Source organism: Dermochelys coriacea, chromosome 2, assembly GCF_009764565.3.
Source record: "Dermochelys coriacea isolate rDerCor1 chromosome 2, rDerCor1.pri.v4, whole genome shotgun sequence".
Classification (NCBI taxonomy): domain Eukaryota; kingdom Metazoa; phylum Chordata; order Testudines; family Dermochelyidae; genus Dermochelys; species Dermochelys coriacea.
Genome location: NC_050069.1, coordinates 69,565,248 through 69,585,494, shown reverse-complemented (window position 1 = coordinate 69,585,494; position 20,247 = coordinate 69,565,248). Strand labels below are relative to the sequence as shown.

At 39.6% G+C, this 20,247-nt stretch overlaps 1 protein-coding gene across 1 annotated transcript in view; it reads left to right on the top strand.

The window, feature by feature from the left end:
* TGS1 (trimethylguanosine synthase 1) overlaps window positions 1-20,247 on the top strand; it is a 47,950-nt gene that overhangs the window by 13,376 nt on the left and 14,327 nt on the right. Inside the window, 9 exon segments of the mRNA XM_038391796.2 lie at window positions 1,624-1,744; window positions 2,515-2,604; window positions 3,466-3,637; window positions 5,115-5,454; window positions 6,743-6,795; window positions 6,797-6,926; window positions 7,970-8,113; window positions 10,136-10,352; window positions 12,325-12,403. Of these exon segments, the coding sequence (XP_038247724.1) occupies window positions 1,624-1,744; window positions 2,515-2,604; window positions 3,466-3,637; window positions 5,115-5,454; window positions 6,743-6,795; window positions 6,797-6,926; window positions 7,970-8,113; window positions 10,136-10,352; window positions 12,325-12,403 (1,346 nt within the window).

The following is a 20,247-nucleotide window of genomic DNA, read 5'->3' as shown; positions in this document are numbered from 1 at the left end:
GGCTCCCAGGAAGCAGCTGGCATGACCCCCCTCCAGCTCCTACGTAGTACACAGAGGCATGGCCAAGCGGCTCTGTGCGGTGCTCCATCCTCAGGCACCGCCCCTGCAGCTGCCATTGTCTGTGGTTCCTGGCCAATGGGAGCTGCAGGGGCGGTGCCTGCGGACAAGGCAGAGCCGCCTGGCCGCACCTCAGAGCCAGAGGCGGGACGTGCTTCCGGGAGCTGCTTGCGGTAAGCACCGCCCAGAGCCTGCATACCTGAGCGCCCCCCCCCAACCTCCTGCCCCAGCCCTGATCTCCCTCCCATCCTCTGAACCCCTCGGTCCCAGCCTGGAGCCCCCTCCTGCACCCCAAACCCCCAGCCCCACCCAGAGCCCTCACCCCCCTCCCTCAACCCGGAGCCCCCTCTCACATCCTGAACTCCTCATTTCTGACCTCACCCCAGAGCCCGCACTCTCAGCCGGAGCCCTCACCCCCTCCCGCACCCCAACCACCAATTTTGTGAGCATTCATGGCCCACCGTACAATTTCCATATCCTGATGTGGCCCTTAGGCCAAAAGTTTGCCAACCCCTGATATAAGTCATAGTTGACTAACAGTGACTAGTGGAAATGCCAATTTATTTTGTAATGTCGTCATGGACTACAACCAAAGTAAAGGCGATTTATCACATTGGGAGAGTGAAGCTACTTGTCACTGCAGGTGCTGGGAGGCTTAGCTTGGAAGAGGGATGTGCTGATCGCTGGGAAGATGCAGTATTGTCTGGCAGCTGAGACAGAATGCTGAGAGCTGATTCCCACTTTCTAGCTTTCATGTGTCTTGGAGTGTAGGGAAAATATCCCTTTTCCTTCTTCCACCATCACTTCTGCCTGCCTGCACTCCCCAGAGGCAGCCCATATAACTCTTTTGTACTGCTCTGTGTTTTTTTTTTCTGCTTAAGATGAAGGGTGGAATATGCAAGAGCAGCAGTGGCTGAGATGTTAGGAGTAACACCTGTATTATGCACTGCTGAGGAGTGTAGATGGCAGACAGATTTTCCCCCTTCTCCTGACAGCTTCACAGAAACACCAGAGACAGGAGCTTGGAGCCAACTCTCAGCAGCCTCCTCTCTCTCTCCTTTCCTTCTGAATGCCCTCTATTCACCTTAAATTGCTGCCCCTAGCCCTGGGACTGCCAGTGGGTTGTTTGAGTGCTGCTGTGAATTCTTTAGCCAATGTCACTGCACTATCTTGGGAGACTTGCTCTCAACCATTAAGATGAGACAAGGGATGAAAATCCTAACTTATTAACTTGCAGTTATTTTTTAAAAAGGACAGGGAAGCCATGTGGGGATTGTCCTGTATAGACTTCTCATATATGGAAACCTCTGAGTCTTTAAAATTGACGTTGCCAAATATGTTAAGGTCCTTTAAAACAGCAGAGGAAACGTAACTGTTGGTATGTTGAGACTTAAGATGGAGAAAAGCAAAGGTACATATGGTTTGGTAATCACTTGTTTGTCAGACTCAAATACATAATAGTGTACTTTTAAAAAAAAAAAAACCCTCCAAAATATTTAGTATTTTGTAGACTGGAGAATAAATGATTGGACAAACAAAAACAGTGCAGTTTTTATGCCTCTTTAGATTCACAGGAGCCATCTAGACCAAATTCAAATGACAAAAGAGGATCACACAACAATGATAAGAAGGAAGATGAAGAAGAGGAAGAGCCACCTGAATATAAACATGCGAAACTCAAGAGGAGGCAAGTAATAAATTAGTTTTTTCTATTTCTAAAATCTGTTTCTGTGTGTTCCTCTGTATCAGAACCGTTCCTAGCACAATGGGGCACTGATCCTGATGGGATCTGTTGGCTATTACGGCAATGCAAATAATATTAATGGGCTTTCCTACCTCCTTACCTTCCCATCTGACAGCATGGAGCTTCTATGTTGGTTGGAGGTCTCTCTTTCTTTATTCCAAGGAAAGAATTTAGAACCCTGACTTCCAAACTCTATGAGAGGTGTATGTACACACTTATCACCAGATTGTTAAATTGGATGGGATGCACCTTCTGTTGAGAATGGACTTGTTTATTTGTAATTGGCATAAAAACCTGCTTTTTTATTTTTGGGGATGGTGAGAGAAGGAATGGGAACAGTATTAAATAGTTACTAGTTTAGGTGGTGATGCTGATGTGTTAATGTCGTTCTAGTAGCATAAGAACAAGAAATGCTTATGCCTTGAGGTAGAAAAAGCCTATTGTCTCCATTCATTTGGACAGATTGCACTTGTCTAGCTTGTGACTTGGAGGACATAAATGGAAAGGTCACTGTCCGTGATACTTACTGATGTGTATATTAAAACTTCATTAATACTTGGGTTTCTTCATGATGTAGCCTTTAAAACCCAGAAGATAAGAGTACAGGCTGTGGAGTCAGCCAGAGTTAATGGGAATTTTCCTCTCTTAGTAGGAACTGTAATAAAAATGGTGACTTTTTATAGAAAGTAACCGACGTCTGGGTTTCTTTATAGCCATGAACTGGATGCAGATGAAAATCCTGTTGCAGCAGATCCTGAGGAAACCTGTTCTCTTCTGGGATTCAAGCATGGTACAGGACAAAAGTAATGACTTATAAGCAAATTCAGTGTGCCCCCTTCCCCCCCACCCACAAATTAGCTCCTTTTACGCACTAGCTGCCCCATACCTATTATTTTCAAGTGTACCAGCAATCTCTGTTCCTTTTGACTATTAAGTTATTTGAAAGTTATTTTGAAAATTAGTGTTTGTGCTTAATAAAACTATAGGATTGTCTTTGGGTTGTAGGAGTGGAAAGGAGGGATGCAAAGTGTTAAAGGTGAATTAGAGAATAATAAAAGTGCTTTGAAGTGAAGGTAACAAATAACAAAGGTTTAAATTAGATGGCATCCTAAAGTATAACTCCTTTTTTGTTAAAATGCTTGTGGTTTTATAAATATCTTGGTTTTGAGAAATTATGAATTAGTCTCTTAAATTCTCTGGTCCTGAGGGCTCTGATTGTTAATCAGCTTTTAAAAGTTGATGTCTAGTTAGGAGCCAGATAGGAACTTATTGTGGCTTCATTATATTAGGACAAAGCCACTGTCCTGTTGATGCAGATGTTGACAGTGTTTTCATGATTAAATAAAACAGTTTCCATTGGCTCATGGCATGGTCTACAAACTTGGGTGGAGGATGTTTTAGTTTGGCTCCATCCAGTATGGAGTCTATTTTACTTGGCTCTGGGGCTGCTGTAAGATAAGGTGTCACTAACACACATTGTGTAATATGCAAATATTTTAATTTTATGGGGAGATCTGGAAAGTTAAATTTGTATTTAGGCTGAAAAGTGTAATTTTAAGATAATGTCTGGCCTGTCAACCCTGCCAGTCTCTCTTTAACATTTCATAACAGCTGAATCCCACATATTTAAACTTCTGTTCTTAATCCATTCTTTTTGATTGCAGATATGGGGGAATTTCAAACTTCAGCTGCAGAAAGGTCCAGTATCTGGAGAAAAATGCAAAGCTCAAATCCCAGTTCTTGGACATGCGCAAACCAGTGAAGAGAGAAAACAAACACCTCTTCTTCACAGAAGAGTCAGAAATGTCTTGCCAAAAAAGTAAAACTTTGAGTAAGGTATAAGTATTTCTTACATGTTTATTTATTAACACTGTTACAGCAAAGCGCTCTATCCGCAGCATCATAGATGTATCCGTGTTTTTTCTGATAACTGTGAAAACGGGAGTATTTAGGCCAGTAAAAATCAAATGAATGCACATTATTAAGCATCAACCTGCGTCTCTTTATTGCTTACACATCTTTCTTTAGTCAAAAGCACTCTAGTCAGGAAGTATATCAAAACAGTGGAAAAACTCTTCATTGAGTTGTTTTGAAGAATGTCACTTTTTAAGAATGTCATCTTAACAGCCATCTTATATAAACAGCTTTTGTTACCTCTAGATTCCTCATTTGTTCAGTAATGTGTATATATGTTTCTATATATACACCAGTGGTTGGCAACCTGCAGCCCACGGGCCGGATGCAGCCCATCAGGGTAATCTGATTATGGGCCGTGAGATATTTCGCTGATGTTGATCATCCACAGGCACTACGCCCCCTAGCTCCCAATGGCCGTGGTTCTTGGTTCCCGGCCAATGGGAGCTGTGAGAGGCGGGAGCCAGCATGTCCCTGCGGCCCCTTCGCCTGCAGGCACCGTTTTCCACAGCTCCCATGCCTGCAGGCAGGCAAAGGGGCCGCAGGGACATGCAGGCTGCCGCCTCTCACAGCTCCCATTGGCCGGGAACAGAGAACTGCGACCACTGGGAGCTCTGGGGGGCAGTCCCTGCAGATGGTCAACGTTGGCAAAATGTCTCACAGCCCACAATCGGATTACCGTGATGGGCCGGATGCATTGCCCACCACTGCTATAGACCATTGAATTACTTGCATTTTTAAATGCATGTGTTTGCATTTTGAAACACATGCATTAATAGTGAGGAAAAAAATATTTGTATGCTATAGTGAATTGTATACACCTGCATAACTTTTATATTGCACATAAAAATGCCCCCAAAAAACTTTATCCATTCTCCTGTCCATCTCCAGGACATTTGCTATATCGTTGCTGTGCCAGACTGAACAGAAGCTACTAGATTGTTCACTATTGTAGACTGTAGCCATTGATGTTTAGTCATCACTTTTTCTCCCTTGTTATATTATTTTGATAACTTCAGTATTCTTGTTGGGTTTGTTTACCTGTACTTACTTTAATGTAATCTCAACCTTAATTCTATTTTAACAGATTTTTTGCCTTGGAATTTGTAACATATTTAGAGAAACTTGTTTACAAGTGATTTTTCTAGTTAACAACCTCCTTTTTAAGATCTGTTATCTCACATTCTTCTAGGGCTCACGGGATTTCCAATTCTCCTATTGCAAAATTTATTTTCTAGTACTGGTGGTTAGTGAGGTGATACTTGGGGGTACACAAGACAAATCAGACTTCTGAAAGGGGTACAGTAGCCTGGAAAGGTTGAGAGCCACTGTTTTAAACTATCTTGTTTCATCGTGGTGATGGTGCAATCTAATTATTTGTGATACTTGACAATTCCAGGTAGAGAAGTTCCTAAAACAGGTTAGTGAACCTGTGGAGGAGACTATGTCCCAGGAATCCTTTACTCAGGATAAGGTGCAGGGCTTCTCTACAAGCAGTGACTCAGAGGAACAGGAAAGTTCACAAAGTAATAATTTCAGTGCGAAAAAGCCGCTATCTTCCAGAATTGTTAGTTATGAACTTGGAACAAATAACCTTGAAGAAGAGGAGAAGGAAGCTGCAACAGCAAGTGGCTCTATCTCTCAGAGCTCAGGAAGACAGGAATGTCATTCTGGACGACAGCTAGTTGCTCTGGATATTCCAGATTATCTTCAAGTAGAAACAGAAAGTGTGAGTCAAGGTACGTACAGTTTTTAATAACTGGAGGCAAATTGGTTATAAACTTTATCCTGTAAGGTTTCTTTACCAAGCTATTTGTCATTTTATATTTACTTAATGAAACTTACTATATTCTTAAATTTTTCAGTCAAAATCTTGCAAACTGGGATTTGGTTTGTGCAGTGCAGGTGAAGATGGCTCTGGCATTTTTTCTGAATAAATTCTGACCTTGCCACTGTTTTTAATAATAATTCTTTGGGGCTTGTTTTAATGAACAGCAGTTTGTCAATCTTCTTTACTCCCAGTGAACTCCCTCATTGCAGTTGCATTGTTTCAGTAGTGAGGCAGGGTCCTTAGTAGGTATTGATTCAATTAAAAAAGAAATGTCTAGACTGTCAGAGTTTGGATTCTTGGATATGTTATTGCACTGAGCCTCAAAGAACATATAATGTGTCAATACTAACATTACTTTATTTTCTAGAAAAAAAATAATCCAGTATTTTATGAGCCTTTTTATTTTTTATTTAACACTTACTATACTCCAAAGGAATAGGATTACTGAGGGTTCCATATACATTCCATTATTCCTGTGGTTGTAGTTTTACTTATTTTAATATAAAATTGGTATTGCATAATTCTTCTGTGTAGATCAGCTTTGATTTCTGGTTTAAATACAAAGCATAATTCAGTTGCTTATATTTGGTCACTAAATTGCCCTCTGATTTGGTTAAACAGTTGTTAATTATGCAATGTCAACTATCTTGCCATCTGCTGAAAAGAATGGTAAATCTGCTGAGATTCACCCCTTGGCCAGTTAACCAGTCAGCCTAACAGTTAAGTCAGGGCGATAAGTACAGGAACCAAGCAGCCAAAATAACTAGACTTGACATTGGGGAGCAGGAGAATTTGACACTGTGGCAGGATGGTGCTCCAACTGTAAATTCACCCCTGTTCCTAATGCCATTCTGAGCTCTCATTCTCTTCCCTTTGCCCTGCCAATCCAAACCCTCCACAAGACACTTCATGAGTATTCCCCTTTCTGTCTTAATAATAGGTTTGTGGCCTAGTTATATCTGTACTGCAAATTTGGAATGGAACCACTGCAGCCTGCACAAACATAACCATGAGTGTCTCTAGCTCAAGTTACCAACCCGCAGAATCCTGTAAATGACCCCATATGGAATCCAGCAGTGTGCTTAGATAGCAGTGTGTTATAATTGTTGCCATATATCTACTTGTATACTGTAGCCCTCACCCTTGGAATGAGGGATTGCTGTAATGATGCTAACTTTGTAATTTGGTGTTTTCAGTTGTAGCTGAATCAACCGAAAGAAGAAATACCCAAAAGAAGAAAAACAAGAAGAAAAAAAAAAAACAGAACCACACCACCATCTTTACCTGCTGAGATTGCTGCTGATCCTGAGCTGGCCAAATACTGGGCACAGCGTTACAGACTGTTTTCTCGGTTTGATGAGGGGATTAAATTAGATAGAGGTATGTTATTAGCTGAAGCACGCAAACATTGCAGCGTAGGTATTTAAACCTGCACTTTCATCATCTGATAAGACACAACAAAGCAGAAACGAATAATAATTTACATCATTGTGGAATGTATGAACAAATTTATAGTGAGCTTATGCAGATTAGCATAGCTCATTGATTTCAATAGAGCTATGTTGATCTCTGCTGAGGATCTGCCACATATGTCAGATCTGATCTTTTCTGAAAATTGTGCTGCCTATAATTATACCATATTCTGTTTGGTTAATTTGTATCAGCAGTGGTCTTTAGAAATCAGATGGCAAAAGGTGTAATCTGTATATAGCCAAATAAACTTCCGATGTTGAAATATGTTGATTACATGTCATGTTTGCATATCAAATGCTCTAAATTTAGTCAGTTACTAAAATACACCTTTACGTAGATTAGTATGGGTTCTCCAAGGGAAAAAGTCATACATTTGCAGAAAGACTAGTGATTGTATAATAACTTCTTGTGGGTTTTTTTATCATCTTATTTCAAGCAGTCGCCATTTTCAAGCAGTCCCCATCTAAATATAAGGAGAAATATTAGGCATACAGAACTTCAGTTATAAAGACCCATGTTCTGTCTTCTCTGCCATTTTATTTCAGCTCTGTTTTAATTTCAACAAATTCTGGGTCTGCTGTATATTTGTTTGTAACAGAATGGCGTTGTAACTGAAATGTAAACCATTATCTTTTCATCACAGTCTTGTAGGGCTTGATCCTATAAGGTGCTGAGCATTTTGGCACAATCTAGCACTGAAGTACATGTTTAGCTGTAATTACATGAGTAGGCTGACTTTAGTGGGACTACTCCTGGACTTAAAGTAACCCACTGTATCGAATTAGTATTCAGAACCTTACAGGATTAATCCCATAATTCCCTAGTAAAATGCATAGTAAAGTTGCTGGGCTTAATTTAATGTTCAGCCTCCGTTTAGTTCTTTTGAATGATTGATTTTGGAAACAATTGACAAATTTTCTCTCCGTCCTTTCCCACGCTGCCTCCATCAGAGGGTTGGTTTTCTGTTACACCTGAGAAGATTGCTAAGCATATTGCAAGTCGCGTCAGGCAGTCCTTCAACTGTGATATAGTAGTGGATGCGTTCTGTGGAGTTGGAGGAAATGCTATTCAGTTTGCCTTGGCATCAAAAAGAGGTAATAATCTGTTTGTATAAAGTGATTTCCCAACCCCATCCCCTGTTCTCTCTGCAGGTAGTCTTGATACTGGCTTTCTAAATGTGTTTTACCTTTTTCATTATGTTCTATGCGATATATACTATTGACGAATTTTTTTACTCCAGCATAAGCATGTCATTGTTTATATATTTGAAAAAAACAGGGCTGCTCTTGTATTTCTGCCGGGCATATTTTAATCAATTTATTTAGGCCAAAGATGATCACTTCTTGCATTATTCAAAGTTATTTTATTTATCATGTGTTCTAGTAAAATAGCTAATCTGTATGATGTGTGTATCCTAATCCCAAGTAGACTCCCATAGCTCTGTAGGGATTGGGCTGGGATAATTTAATATAAAAACAAATAACACAGGGGCTACAGTACTGATTAAAATTAAAATGAATAATACAAATTAATGACGACCCTCCGTTTTTTATTTGAATGAAGCTGCTGCAAAATTTCCAGTCTCCCATATCAGAGTGGTGCAGAATCTAAGGAATTTGCTCCAGAAGTTAGCTCCATCTTGTAACAGGCTTCCTGGGACAATGCCTATGACAACTAAGGGTCATCATTGAATGGCTCTGAGCAAAATGCCATCTAGTCTTCCCTAGCCAAAAAGAGCTGAAAAGAATTTGGGAGGAAAATGCTCTTCACTCTAACAGGTTAAGAAAAGCAGTGTATAAGATGTGTTCACAAGAATAGTTTTTCTCAGTAAATCATTTATCAGGTTTAATAATCCCACAGTCCCCAAGAATCTTTTAGGTTTTTTTTATTTAATTGATCTGATTCTGATGAGGCCCAGAAAGTTAAGCTAATCAGCAGTGCGTGTGTCAGAGCAACAGTTTACAGCTTCTTGTTTCCATGACAACTATGCAGTATGCAATTGTGTGCCACTTATAAGCACATTACATATGGACTATAAAATACTGCCAGTAATAGGAGCACATACTGGTGCAGCTGAGCCAATTGCTGCAAAGTAATGTTAATCTAAAATTAGCGTATTTTTACATTGATAATTTATTGCTACTGCACTAATGAAAGCAACTTCTTCAGTGAAAACATATAATACTCAATATTCCGCTTCATGGAATCTCTCACTAAACATTCATGGGTGTAAAGCAGATTCGTATTCTAGTGCTGAATATTTTCTGGGGAAGGCAGATGATAATGTGATCTATGCTAAATTTGGCAGCTCCCGTTCAGTTATTTCTGTAACTATTCTTTTCATCTAAACTTAGTTTTTTTCTTTATATTTTGTGACTGAGTTTTGTGTAAATATTTATACTGTATCATAACAGCTCTCATGCTGTGTCAAGTGCACACAGTTTCAGTTTACTTTTCAGAAGAGTTATTGATTAGTGTCATCTCTTGCAGCCTGTCTTTCATTTATTCTTGGGGTGAGATCAGCTGCCAGCAAAGTAATTTGAGTCATGTATCCTAGGGGGTTTTGCTGGTGTCAAGGAAAGGAGTCTTTGCCCTCCCAGAATGCATTACCTACCAGGGCTCCAGCCCAGGGTTGAGTATGAGAATCAACATAGTAGCAGGTGCACAGTTCCAAATACCCCAGGTCAGGAATGCACAGGGAGCCATTGCAGAACTGTGCTTCACAGCATGCAGGGTATGTACAACCACAGCCAGCTTTCCCAAATCTCACCTGCTTTCCCTCCTTCATGAGTGTGAAACTCTGTTTCTGCAGTGTCTGGGAACCTCTGCTTTGCAGTGTTGGAGTGTAAGAATTTGCTCCTTTGACGAAATAGTTTGGTGTGCTTTAGCAACAAGATTGAGATAATTAACTGTTGGTATATGACAAAAGGTATACATATTTATAGAAGTCACGATTGGGAACACTAAATTAGTGGGTTTATAAATGCGTTCTGCACCTGAGAACTACAATATAGCACCTTAACCAAAGGAACATCTTGTTTTGGCAAGCAATATGGACATCTGTCAGCTTGTGTCTTTCATAGTGTTAATTCTTTTTCCTTTCACCTTATTTTCAGTGATTGCGATCGATATTGACCCTGTTAAGATCAGTCTTGCCTGCAATAATGCAGAAGTGTATGGAGTAGCTGATCAGATAGACTTCATATGTGGAGACTTCATGCAGCTGGCTTCTCATATAAAAGCAGATGTTGTGTTCCTCAGCCCTCCGTGGGGGGGTCCTGACTACGCCACGGCAGAAATCTTTGATGTTAGAACAATGATATCGCCTGATGGATATCCTTTCAAAGTCGTATCTTCACAGTAATAGCACTCACACATTAACAAGAATTTCACTTCTTTTAGCAGGATAAAACAATGCAGGATTCTTTAGCTCTGTCTTGTTCTGTTGATAGTTTGAGCTCCTTTGAACTTCATTTGGAATTGCAGGTGCACAGCACTCTTGAAAATCAGGCCTTAGATATGTGAGTTTGGATATCCAAAACTGATGTGCTCAGAATTAGTGGACACACTTACGAAACTTGGTCCTTGGTGACTTGCCCATGCAGAGCGTAGTTTTAGAGCTGAGGTTAATGCTCAGGAGCACCTAGTTTCAAGATTGGTGTGCAGTGGATGTAGATCACGTGTCTCCAAAAATGATCAAAAACAATTGTTATTTCGCTTTTGATTTTTTTTCTTCTTTCAGTTAAAAAAAATTATGAAGTATATTTGTTTGAAAACATGATCTTGTTGCTTTGGATTTTTCATATGTTCCCTGCCTCTATTTTCTTTCTTGAGGCCATGATCTTAAGTGACATGATCTTCTTCACATTAATCAGTTGCGGTGTTGCAATCAGAGGATTATGGGACAGATTTTTTCTCCTTCATTAACAGAGGATTTGATCTTATGGATTCAAATGAGGAGTAAGCAGCAGGAACATATGAAGATTCTTAAGCAACTGTTGCCTTTTTCTTATGCAAATGTACTTAATTATTAAAAATAAAAAAAAAAACTGGAGTGGATGAGAGTAGGCAAAGTTGTCTGAAAAGCAGACTTCTATTTCAAAAAAATTAATGAGACTGTGGTAGGTCTTTTAATCAGTGCATCACTGTTAATGGCATTTGTCATGCTGATAATAAAACCAGGATATTCTTAGTATTTTGCTTTTGTTTTGATATCCGGCTTTTTGGCAAACAAGAAGACTTTTTTTCATGTAGGCAGTAATGCATAAAGCATGTGATAAGACCCATCTGTGGGCTATAGAAATACATCAGCTTTCTAAATTATAGTAAAAAGCCCCCAATCAAACATAGTGCCCTAATTACTTATCTGCATGTTTATTAGGTGATCTGATTTGTATCAGATTTTTAAAAATACAGGCAATCTTTAATTAAATATAAATAAACTATACATATATTCTTAAGATATTTTGTTCAAAATTGAAAAAAATAACCGGTTTTAAAAGTATAAAACAGATAAATTCTGTTTTAAAAGCTAGAATTTCTACTAGCATTTTCCCCATTTATAAATTATTTATAAAACATTCATCCAGTACTCCTGAGCTCCTTTCCAGTGTATTAAAATATTTCATATCAAAATATAAATTGATGTAACCAGACAACTTTCCCTAACTCAAAAAATTACCTACAAAAACACATGGGCTGTGTTTCAGAGTTAGTTACCTATTTTCTTATTGTTTTATGAAAAGTATATTTTATTTATTTAGAATCTTTTTCCAGACTGTCTAAAACATAGCAGATGACTGTATCCTAGGAAACCAATCAATACCACAAAGCAGTCTTATTGTTACTGGATCATTTCTATACTGATATTTTGTAGCATCCTGGTGGCCTCTTGGTAACTTGATTGTGTGTGTGTGTGTGTGTGTGTGTGTGTGTGTGTGTGTGTAACTTTAAATCTTTTATATATGCGTGGTTAATTAGAAGGATCAAGCCAGAATATGGGATAGAAAATAGCCAGCAAATGAAAAATGTGCAACAGTTTTAACAGGTACTATTTTCATTTTAAGAAACCATTTTAGTGAAACTCTGACACATGAAACACTTCATGACATCTGTGCAAATTTATGGAATATGAGGAATTTATCCATTTTGGTAGTGCTAGATCTGACATTTCAAAAGGGTATCTAATGCGTAGCACCAATAGACTGATTAGAAGAATGTAATGTCTCTAATCACTAGATTGGGGATATTCTAACGTAGCAAGTGAACCCATGTGAAGCTTTTTTTTTCCTTTATTGGTCTCTACATTTGAAATTTTCAAGCTGTCCCAGAAGATCACAAACAACATTGTGTATTTCCTGCCACGCAATGCTGACATTGACCAGGTAAGTTTTCATTCACAAGCAGCTTTCAGAAGTAACTTTGCTGATATAAATTGATTTTTGTAACCTTGTTCAAATGAATCAGTTGTTGTAGTACAGGCCTATAGTTAATAACTTTTACCTTTACAACATATCTTAACATATTGGGAAACTGGATAGTGAATAACTCATGTCAGTTTGTTTTTCCTTACTGCATTCTAGAACAACAGTACGTTACTCTCTCAGTTTTGTGTGCCACTCTCCTCCAAACTCCTATATGCTTCTGTCAGGGTGTGTAACTAATGCTTGTTCATATCAATCAAACCAGTTATAGCATGTGTCTTTAACCAGTGCTGGACTTGAGGAGAATTGTTGAATAACAAAGTTCAGTATTCAGATTTTCAGTACATAAAGAAAGCTGAAGAAAATCATTATACATCCTGGAATGCCAACTTGAGTAGTGTCTTAGGTAATGTACAAAATAAACATGTTTGGGGCTCTAGAATATCAGTATGCTGCTAGAAGCAGAGCTGACATTAGTTACCTATGCAATTGCTTGTTCACATATAGGCAGCTCATGAACATAAATGACTAGATGATCCAGAGATATGAAAGATCATATAAACAAAATACTTGTTCTACCAGTGTATTCTTATTACAGGAATTTTCATTATTAAATGATGTCATGTGCAATGTGAAATTCATTGACTATCAAGAAGCATACTAAAGTGGAACAGTTATTGTCAGTATTAGTAGAAGTGAAATAACCCCTTTTGATTGGGATATATACTAATAACATTTGGTAAATAGGTATAGTGGATGTTCTGCACTGTATCTCTTCCAAGTGATTGACTTAATTTCCTCTCCTTACAGTATGCGTTAATCTATGCAGAATTTGTAGTTTAAGGCCAGAAGGGATCACTGTGATCTAGCCTGACCACCTGCATAACACAGGCCATAGAACCGTCCTGAATTAATTCCTGTTTCAAGTCCAATAGCTGTGGTTGAACTAGAAAAATATCCATTCTTGATTTTAAAATCTCCAGTGATGGAGATTCCACCACAGTCCTTGGTAAATCTTTCCAGTGGTTGATTATCATCACTATTAAAAATGTGCACCTTATTTCCAGTCTGAATTTGTCTAGTTTCAACTTCCAGCCATTGGATCTTTTTATATCTTTGTCTGCTAGATTGAAGAGCCCTTTGTGATCAAATTTCTGTTCCCCATTTAGATACTTGTAGATTGGCCAAGTCATCCTTTAACCTTCTTTTTCTTTGTTAGACTCCAGGATCTCAATCTATTTAGTTTATCACTATAAAGTGTGTTTTCCAATCCTTTAATCGTTCTTGTGGCTCTTCTCTGAAACCCCTCCAGTTTTTCAGCATCCTTCTTGAATTGTGGACACCAGGATTGGACACACTATTTCAATAGTGGTTATACCAGTGCCAAATACAGAGGTAATATAATGTCTTTACTTCTACTCCATATTCCCCTGTTTACACATCCCAGGTTCAGTTTAGCCCTTTTGGTCATAACATCACACTGGGAGTTCATATTCAGCTGAGTATCCACCATGACCCCCAAGTCTTCTTCAATCACTGTTTCACAGGATAAAGTCCTCTATCTTGTACATATGGCCTGCATTCTTTTTGCCTTGATATAGACCTAATATTTGGCCCCACTGAATGCAGGTTGTTTGCTTGCACCCAATTTACCAAGTAATTCAGATTGCTGAGTATTAGTAACCTGTCCTGTTCATTATTTACCATTCCTGCAATCTTTTGTGTTATCTGCAAACTATCAGTGGTTTTGTTTTCTTCCAGATCACTTATACAGATGTTAAGTAGAGTTGCACCAAGAACAAATCCCTGTAGGACCCCACTAAAAAAATACCCGCTTGATGATAATTCCCAGTTTAGCTACATTTTGAGATGTTAATCAATTTTTAACTAATTTAATATGTGCCATATTGATTTTGTAGCATTCAAGTTTCTGAATTTAAGTTTAGTGCTGTACCAAGTCAAATGACTTACAGAAGTTTATTACATCAACGCAATAACCTTTATCAACCAAATGTGTAATTTCATCAAAGAGATTTTTGTCAAGTTAGATCTTGTCAAATTAGTTCTCCATTACTGGAAATTTTACTTCAAGATTGGATGTTTTACTAAAAGATATGTGTATCATAGAATATCAGGGTTGGAAGGGACCTCAGGAGGTCATCTAGTCCAACCCCCTCTTCAAAGCAGGACTACGAGTTGAAACAAGAATTGTTTTGTGGAAATCTTGTAGCTTGTGTTACCTAGATCAGACTAGGTGATCACAATGATTCCTTCTGGTCTCGGAATCTATGAATCATAATAGAAGTCTTGGGCAGAGTCAGGAAAAGAACAGCCCTCTTCTGTCTCACTCTACTGCCTTAACCACAAGAGAATGTCCATACTCTTCTTAGAACTTTGTCTCATTCACTGTCCATCCTGTGCACTGAATGGGGCATGCCTGCTGTAGAACAGACAGTTTTTAACTACATCCTCATATACTGTTATGATGCATGGTGGCTGAATCGTTTGAGCTGAAACTTTAAACTAAAATCTTCACCTTGAGGCAAAGAACAAGCACGGAAAACTTCTGCCTGAAAAAATAATCTTTGGCAGAGTTTTATAAGCAGTTAAAAATGGAATTGTATAGTGTTAGGCTCCCTCATCAATAAGCATCACTACCAGCTCTGTCTGTATTGTGAAAAGGTGTTTGGTAAGTGTGACCCAAGGTGCCTAGGGTAGCCTACACTGAAAATGCCAAGGTCAGGCTGCAAAAAGGAGAATAGATTCTCCTAAAGCTGATGGTTAACACTGTAGTTAGATTCACCAATCAATCACAAACTGTGCTCCTGATCTCCCACACTGGTTATCAAGAAGATGAAAAAAAGAAATTACACAGCCCCCTTCATTGCATTCCAGTCTCTGACTTCCAGTCAGCAAATAGGTCCAGTAAAGTGAGAAGTTATTTAAAACTATATTCTAAACTGTATTTAAAACTATACAAAATGTCTTCTGATCCCCAGAGGGCCAGCCACATTACCAGATCAATACTAGTTTGGATCTTACCCAGAATACCACTCTGCCAACCAATCCTTTAGTATCTAAAACAAAGGCTTATTAGAAAAGAAAAGAACAAGAAGAGAGTTGTTAAATGGTCAAAGCAATCAGAGAAGCAGGACTGAAGACAAAATGAAGGTGATGCAACTGCCTTTTTGTACAAGCCACATGGCAAAGGATATATTCTCTGTCCCAAACACAAGCTCACAGCACATGGGCTGGAAAAGTTCTTGGGAGTCCCCGTCCACAGACATGTCCAAACATGTCCCGCTGACTCAAAGGCATAGCCCTTGGCTTCTCTCAATGGGTTCATTGTACAGCTTGTAATGCATCCGATGAAGTGAGCTGTAGCTCACGAAAGCTTATGCTCAAATAAATTTGTTAGTCTCTAAGGTGCCACAAGTACTCCTTTTCTTTTTGCAAATACAGACTAACACGGCTGCTACTCTGAAACCTGTCATTGTACAGCTGATTACCCTTGATGGACCATCAAATGGGCTAGATAGTGCTGATGTCAGTTTGTCTGAGGGTGTCACCCAGAAACACAGCACAAGTTTGAGATGCAGATATATTACATGTATTTATAACTCATGATACAAAGATGATACATACATATAAACAAGATTATCATACTTAGCAAATCATAACTTTGCCACTGATACCTTACATGGCATATCTTGTAAGATTCATTGCAATTTTGTAATATTGGTATCGATAATATAAATGACAAGGAGTCCGGTGGCACCTTAAAGACTAACGGATTTATTTGAGCATAAGCGTTCGTGGGTAAAAACCTCACTTCTTCAGATGCGTGGAGTGACAGTTACAGATGCAGACATAAATACACTGACACATGAAGAGAAGGAAGTTATCTCACAAGTGGAGAACCAGTGTTGACAGGGCCAATTTGATCAGGGTGGATGTGGTGCACTCCCAACAATAGATGAGGAGGTGTCAATTCCAGAAGAGGCAAAGCTGCTTCTGTAATGAGACAGCCACTCCCAGTCCCTATTCAAGCCCAAATTAATGGTGTTAAATTTGCAAATGAATTCTAGTTTGGCTGTTTCTCTTTGAAGTCTGTTTCTGAAGTTTTTTTGTTGAAATATAGCTACTTTCAAATCTGTTATATAATATCCAGGAAGATTGGAGTGTTCTCCCACTGGCTTTTGTGTGTTACCATTCCTGATGTCCGATTTGTGTCCATTTATTCTTTTACGTAGGGACTGTCTGGTTTGGCCAGCGTACATGGCAGGGGGGCATTGCTGGCACATGGTGGCATATATAACATTAGTAAATATGCACAGTGAATGAGCCTCTGATGGTGTGGTTGGGTCCTCTGATGGTGTCACTAGAGTAGATATGGGGACAGAGTAGGCAAAGAGGTTTGCTACAGGGATTGGTTTCTGGGTTAGTGTTTCTGTGGTGTGGTGTGTAATTGCTGGTGAGATTTTGCTTCAGGTTGGGGGGCTGTCTGTAAGCGAGGACTGGCCTGTCTCCCAAGGTCTGTGAGAGTGAGGGATAGGTTGTAGATAGTTGATAATGTGCTGGAGAGGTTTTAGCTGGGGGCTGTACGTGATGGCCAGTGGTGTTCTGTTGTTTTCCTTGTGAGGCCTGTCCTGTAGTAGGTGATTTCTGGGTACCCGTCTCGCTCTGTCAATCTGTTTCCTCACTTCCCCAAGTGGGTATTGTAATTTAAGAATGCTTGATAAAGATCTTGTAGGTGTTTGTCTCTGTCTGAGGGATTGGAGCAAATACGGTTGTATCTTAGAGCTTGGCTGTAGACAATGGATCATGTGAGGTGTCCTGGATGGAAACTGGAAGCATGTAGGTAAGTATAGCGGTCAGTAGGTTTCCGGTTTAGGGTGGTGTTTATCACTTATTTGCACTGTAGTGTCCAGGAAGTGGATCTCTTGTGTGGACTGGTCCAGGCTGAGGTTGATGGTGGGGTGGAAATTGTTGAAATCCAGGTGGAATTCTTCAAGGGCCTCCTTTCCATGGGTCCATATGATGAAGATGTCATTAATGGAGTGGAAGTAGAGGAAGGGCACTAGGGGACGAGAGCTGAGGAAGCATTGCTCTAAGTCAGCCATAAAGATGTTGGCATACTGTGGGGTCATGCGGGTACCCATAGCAGTGCCACTGACTTGAAGGTATAAGTTGTCCCGAAATCTGAAATGGTTGTGGGTGAGGACAAAGTCACAAAGCTCAGCCACTAGGTGTGCTGTAGCCTCATCAGGGATACTGTTCTTGACAGCTTGTAGTCCATCCTCATGTGGAACATTAGTATAAAGAGCTTCTACATCCATGGTGGCCAGGATGGTGTTTTCAGGAAGATCACCAATGCATTCTAGTTTCCTCAGAAAGTCGGTAGTGTCTCGAAGATAGCTAAGAGTGCTAGTAGTGTAGGGTCTGAGAAGAGAGTCCAAATAGTCAGATAATCCTGCTGTAAGAGTGCCGATGCCTGAGATGATGGGGCATCCAGGGTTTCCAGGTTTATGGATCTTGGGTAGCAGATAAAATACCCCTGTCGGGGCTCGGGGGTGTGTCCGTGTAGATTTGTTCCCGTGCTGTAGCAGGGAGTTTCTTGAGCTGATGGTGTAGCTTCTTTTGGTACTCCTCAGTGGGGGCAGAGGATAGTAGCCTGTAGAATGTGGTGTTGGAGAGTTGCCTGGCAGCCTCCTGTTCATAATCCGACCTGTTCATGATGACTACAGCACTTCCTTTGTCAGCCCCTTTTATTATAATGTCAGAGTTGTTTCTGAGGCTTGGATGGCGTTGCGTTTTATACGGCTGAGGTTATGGGGCAAGTGTTTGTTCACAATTTCAGCCTGTGCACGTCTGCGGAAGCACTCTATGTAGAAGTCCAGTCTGTCATTTCGACCGTCCGGAGGAGTCCATGCAGAATTCTTCTTGTAGTGTTGGTAGGAGGGTTCCTGTGGGTCAATGCATTGTTCAGTGGTGTGTTGAAAATATTCCTTAAGTCGGAGATGATGAAAGTAGGCTTCCAGATCACCGCAGAACTGTATCATGTTTGTGGGGATGGTGGGGCAGAAAGAGAGTCCCCGAGATAGGACAGACTCTTCTGCCTGGCTAAGTATGTAGTTGGATAGATTAACAATATTGTTAGGTGAGTTGAGGATACCATTGTTGTAGCCCCCCTGTGGCATGTAGGAGTTTAGATAGCTTACTGTTTCAGAAACAGACTTCAAAGAGAAATAGCAGAACTAGAATTCATTTGCAAATTTAACACCATTAATTTGGGCTTGAATAGGGACTGGGAGTGGCCGGCTCATTACAGAAGCAGCTTTGCCTCCTCTGGAATTGACACCTCCTCATCTATTGTTGGGAGTGGACCACATCCACCCTGATCGAGTTGGCCCTGTCAACACTGGTTCTCCACTTATGAGGTAACTCCCTTCTCTTCATGTGTCAGTATATTTATGTCTGCATCTGTAACTGTCACTCCACACCCTGAAGAAGTGAGGTTTTTACCCACAAAAGCTTATGCTCAAATAAATCCGTTAGTCTTTAAGGTGCCACCAGACTACTTGTTGTTTTTTGGGATACAGACTAACACAGCTATCCCCTGATACTCAATAATATAAATGGTCACCCATATTCCATACATTATCAGAGTAAGTACTAATGCAGAAGGATTATTCCTGAAAAATTGTGCCCATCCCAGTTTATAAACAGCAGTTTTTTTCGAATGTTTTGTTCAGGATTCAGAGTAGCAGCCGTTTTAGTCTGTATTTGCAAAAAGAAAAGGAATGCTTGTGGCACCTTAGAGACTAACAAATTTATTTGAGCATAAGCTTTTGTGAGCTATAGCTCACTTCATTGGATGCAGCTCACGAAAGCTTATGCTCAAATAAATGTGTTAGTCTCTAAGGTGCCACAAGTACTCCTTTTCTTTGTTCAGGATATAAGAAGACAAATGGTTTTTAGTTTTCATTCCTTCTTCCCCTCACTATTACTTAAATAACATTATGTTTGTTTAGTGCTGGAGTGTACAAGGTGGCAAAACACAAAAAAGCAAAAGAAGTAGAATAGGTAGTTCCATCCCCCAGAGAACTTCTTATGAGATTTGTCATACAGGATCAGGCCGTTGGTCCTTCAAGTCTGGTATCTTGCCAACAGGAGCAGCCAATTCCTTATTTTATTTATTAACTCGAGGGGGGGGGGGGATCTATAATGTACCAAGCCAATTTGTGCTATGTTGTACATGGCAGGGCAATTCCTAAATGATCCCAATGGAGGTCAGTTGCACCCTGAATTATAAGATTTTATTACCTCTATATTACGATGAGCAATTACAGACATTGTTATTGGCCATATAACTATTCATCCCCTTTTTAGTTCCACCTACAATATCTGGCTCTGCAACCTGTGATGTTCATTATGTGTGGAATTCACAGTGTGCAGCATAAAGTGTTTCTTTTTATTCATTTTTAAATTTAGTCTGCCATTAATCTTTAATTTAGTGCTTGTTTTATGTGAAAGCCTGGAAGGATTAGATTTTTACTGGTAAATACCTATGAACATTGATTTCACTGTACACATACAAACCGATGAAGAGAGATTTCTGTTGATGATCAAAATTTAGGCAATGTAAGAAAAATACTGCTTGAGAAGTTAGAGTTTAATGTGAGGCTATTTACTTTGTCATCATCATGTCAACATATACCATTTGTGTTTTACGTTATAAAGCTTCAGCTTTTTAAATCTCAACATCTGTTGTTATTATATAATTATCCTTATCCTGATTGTCT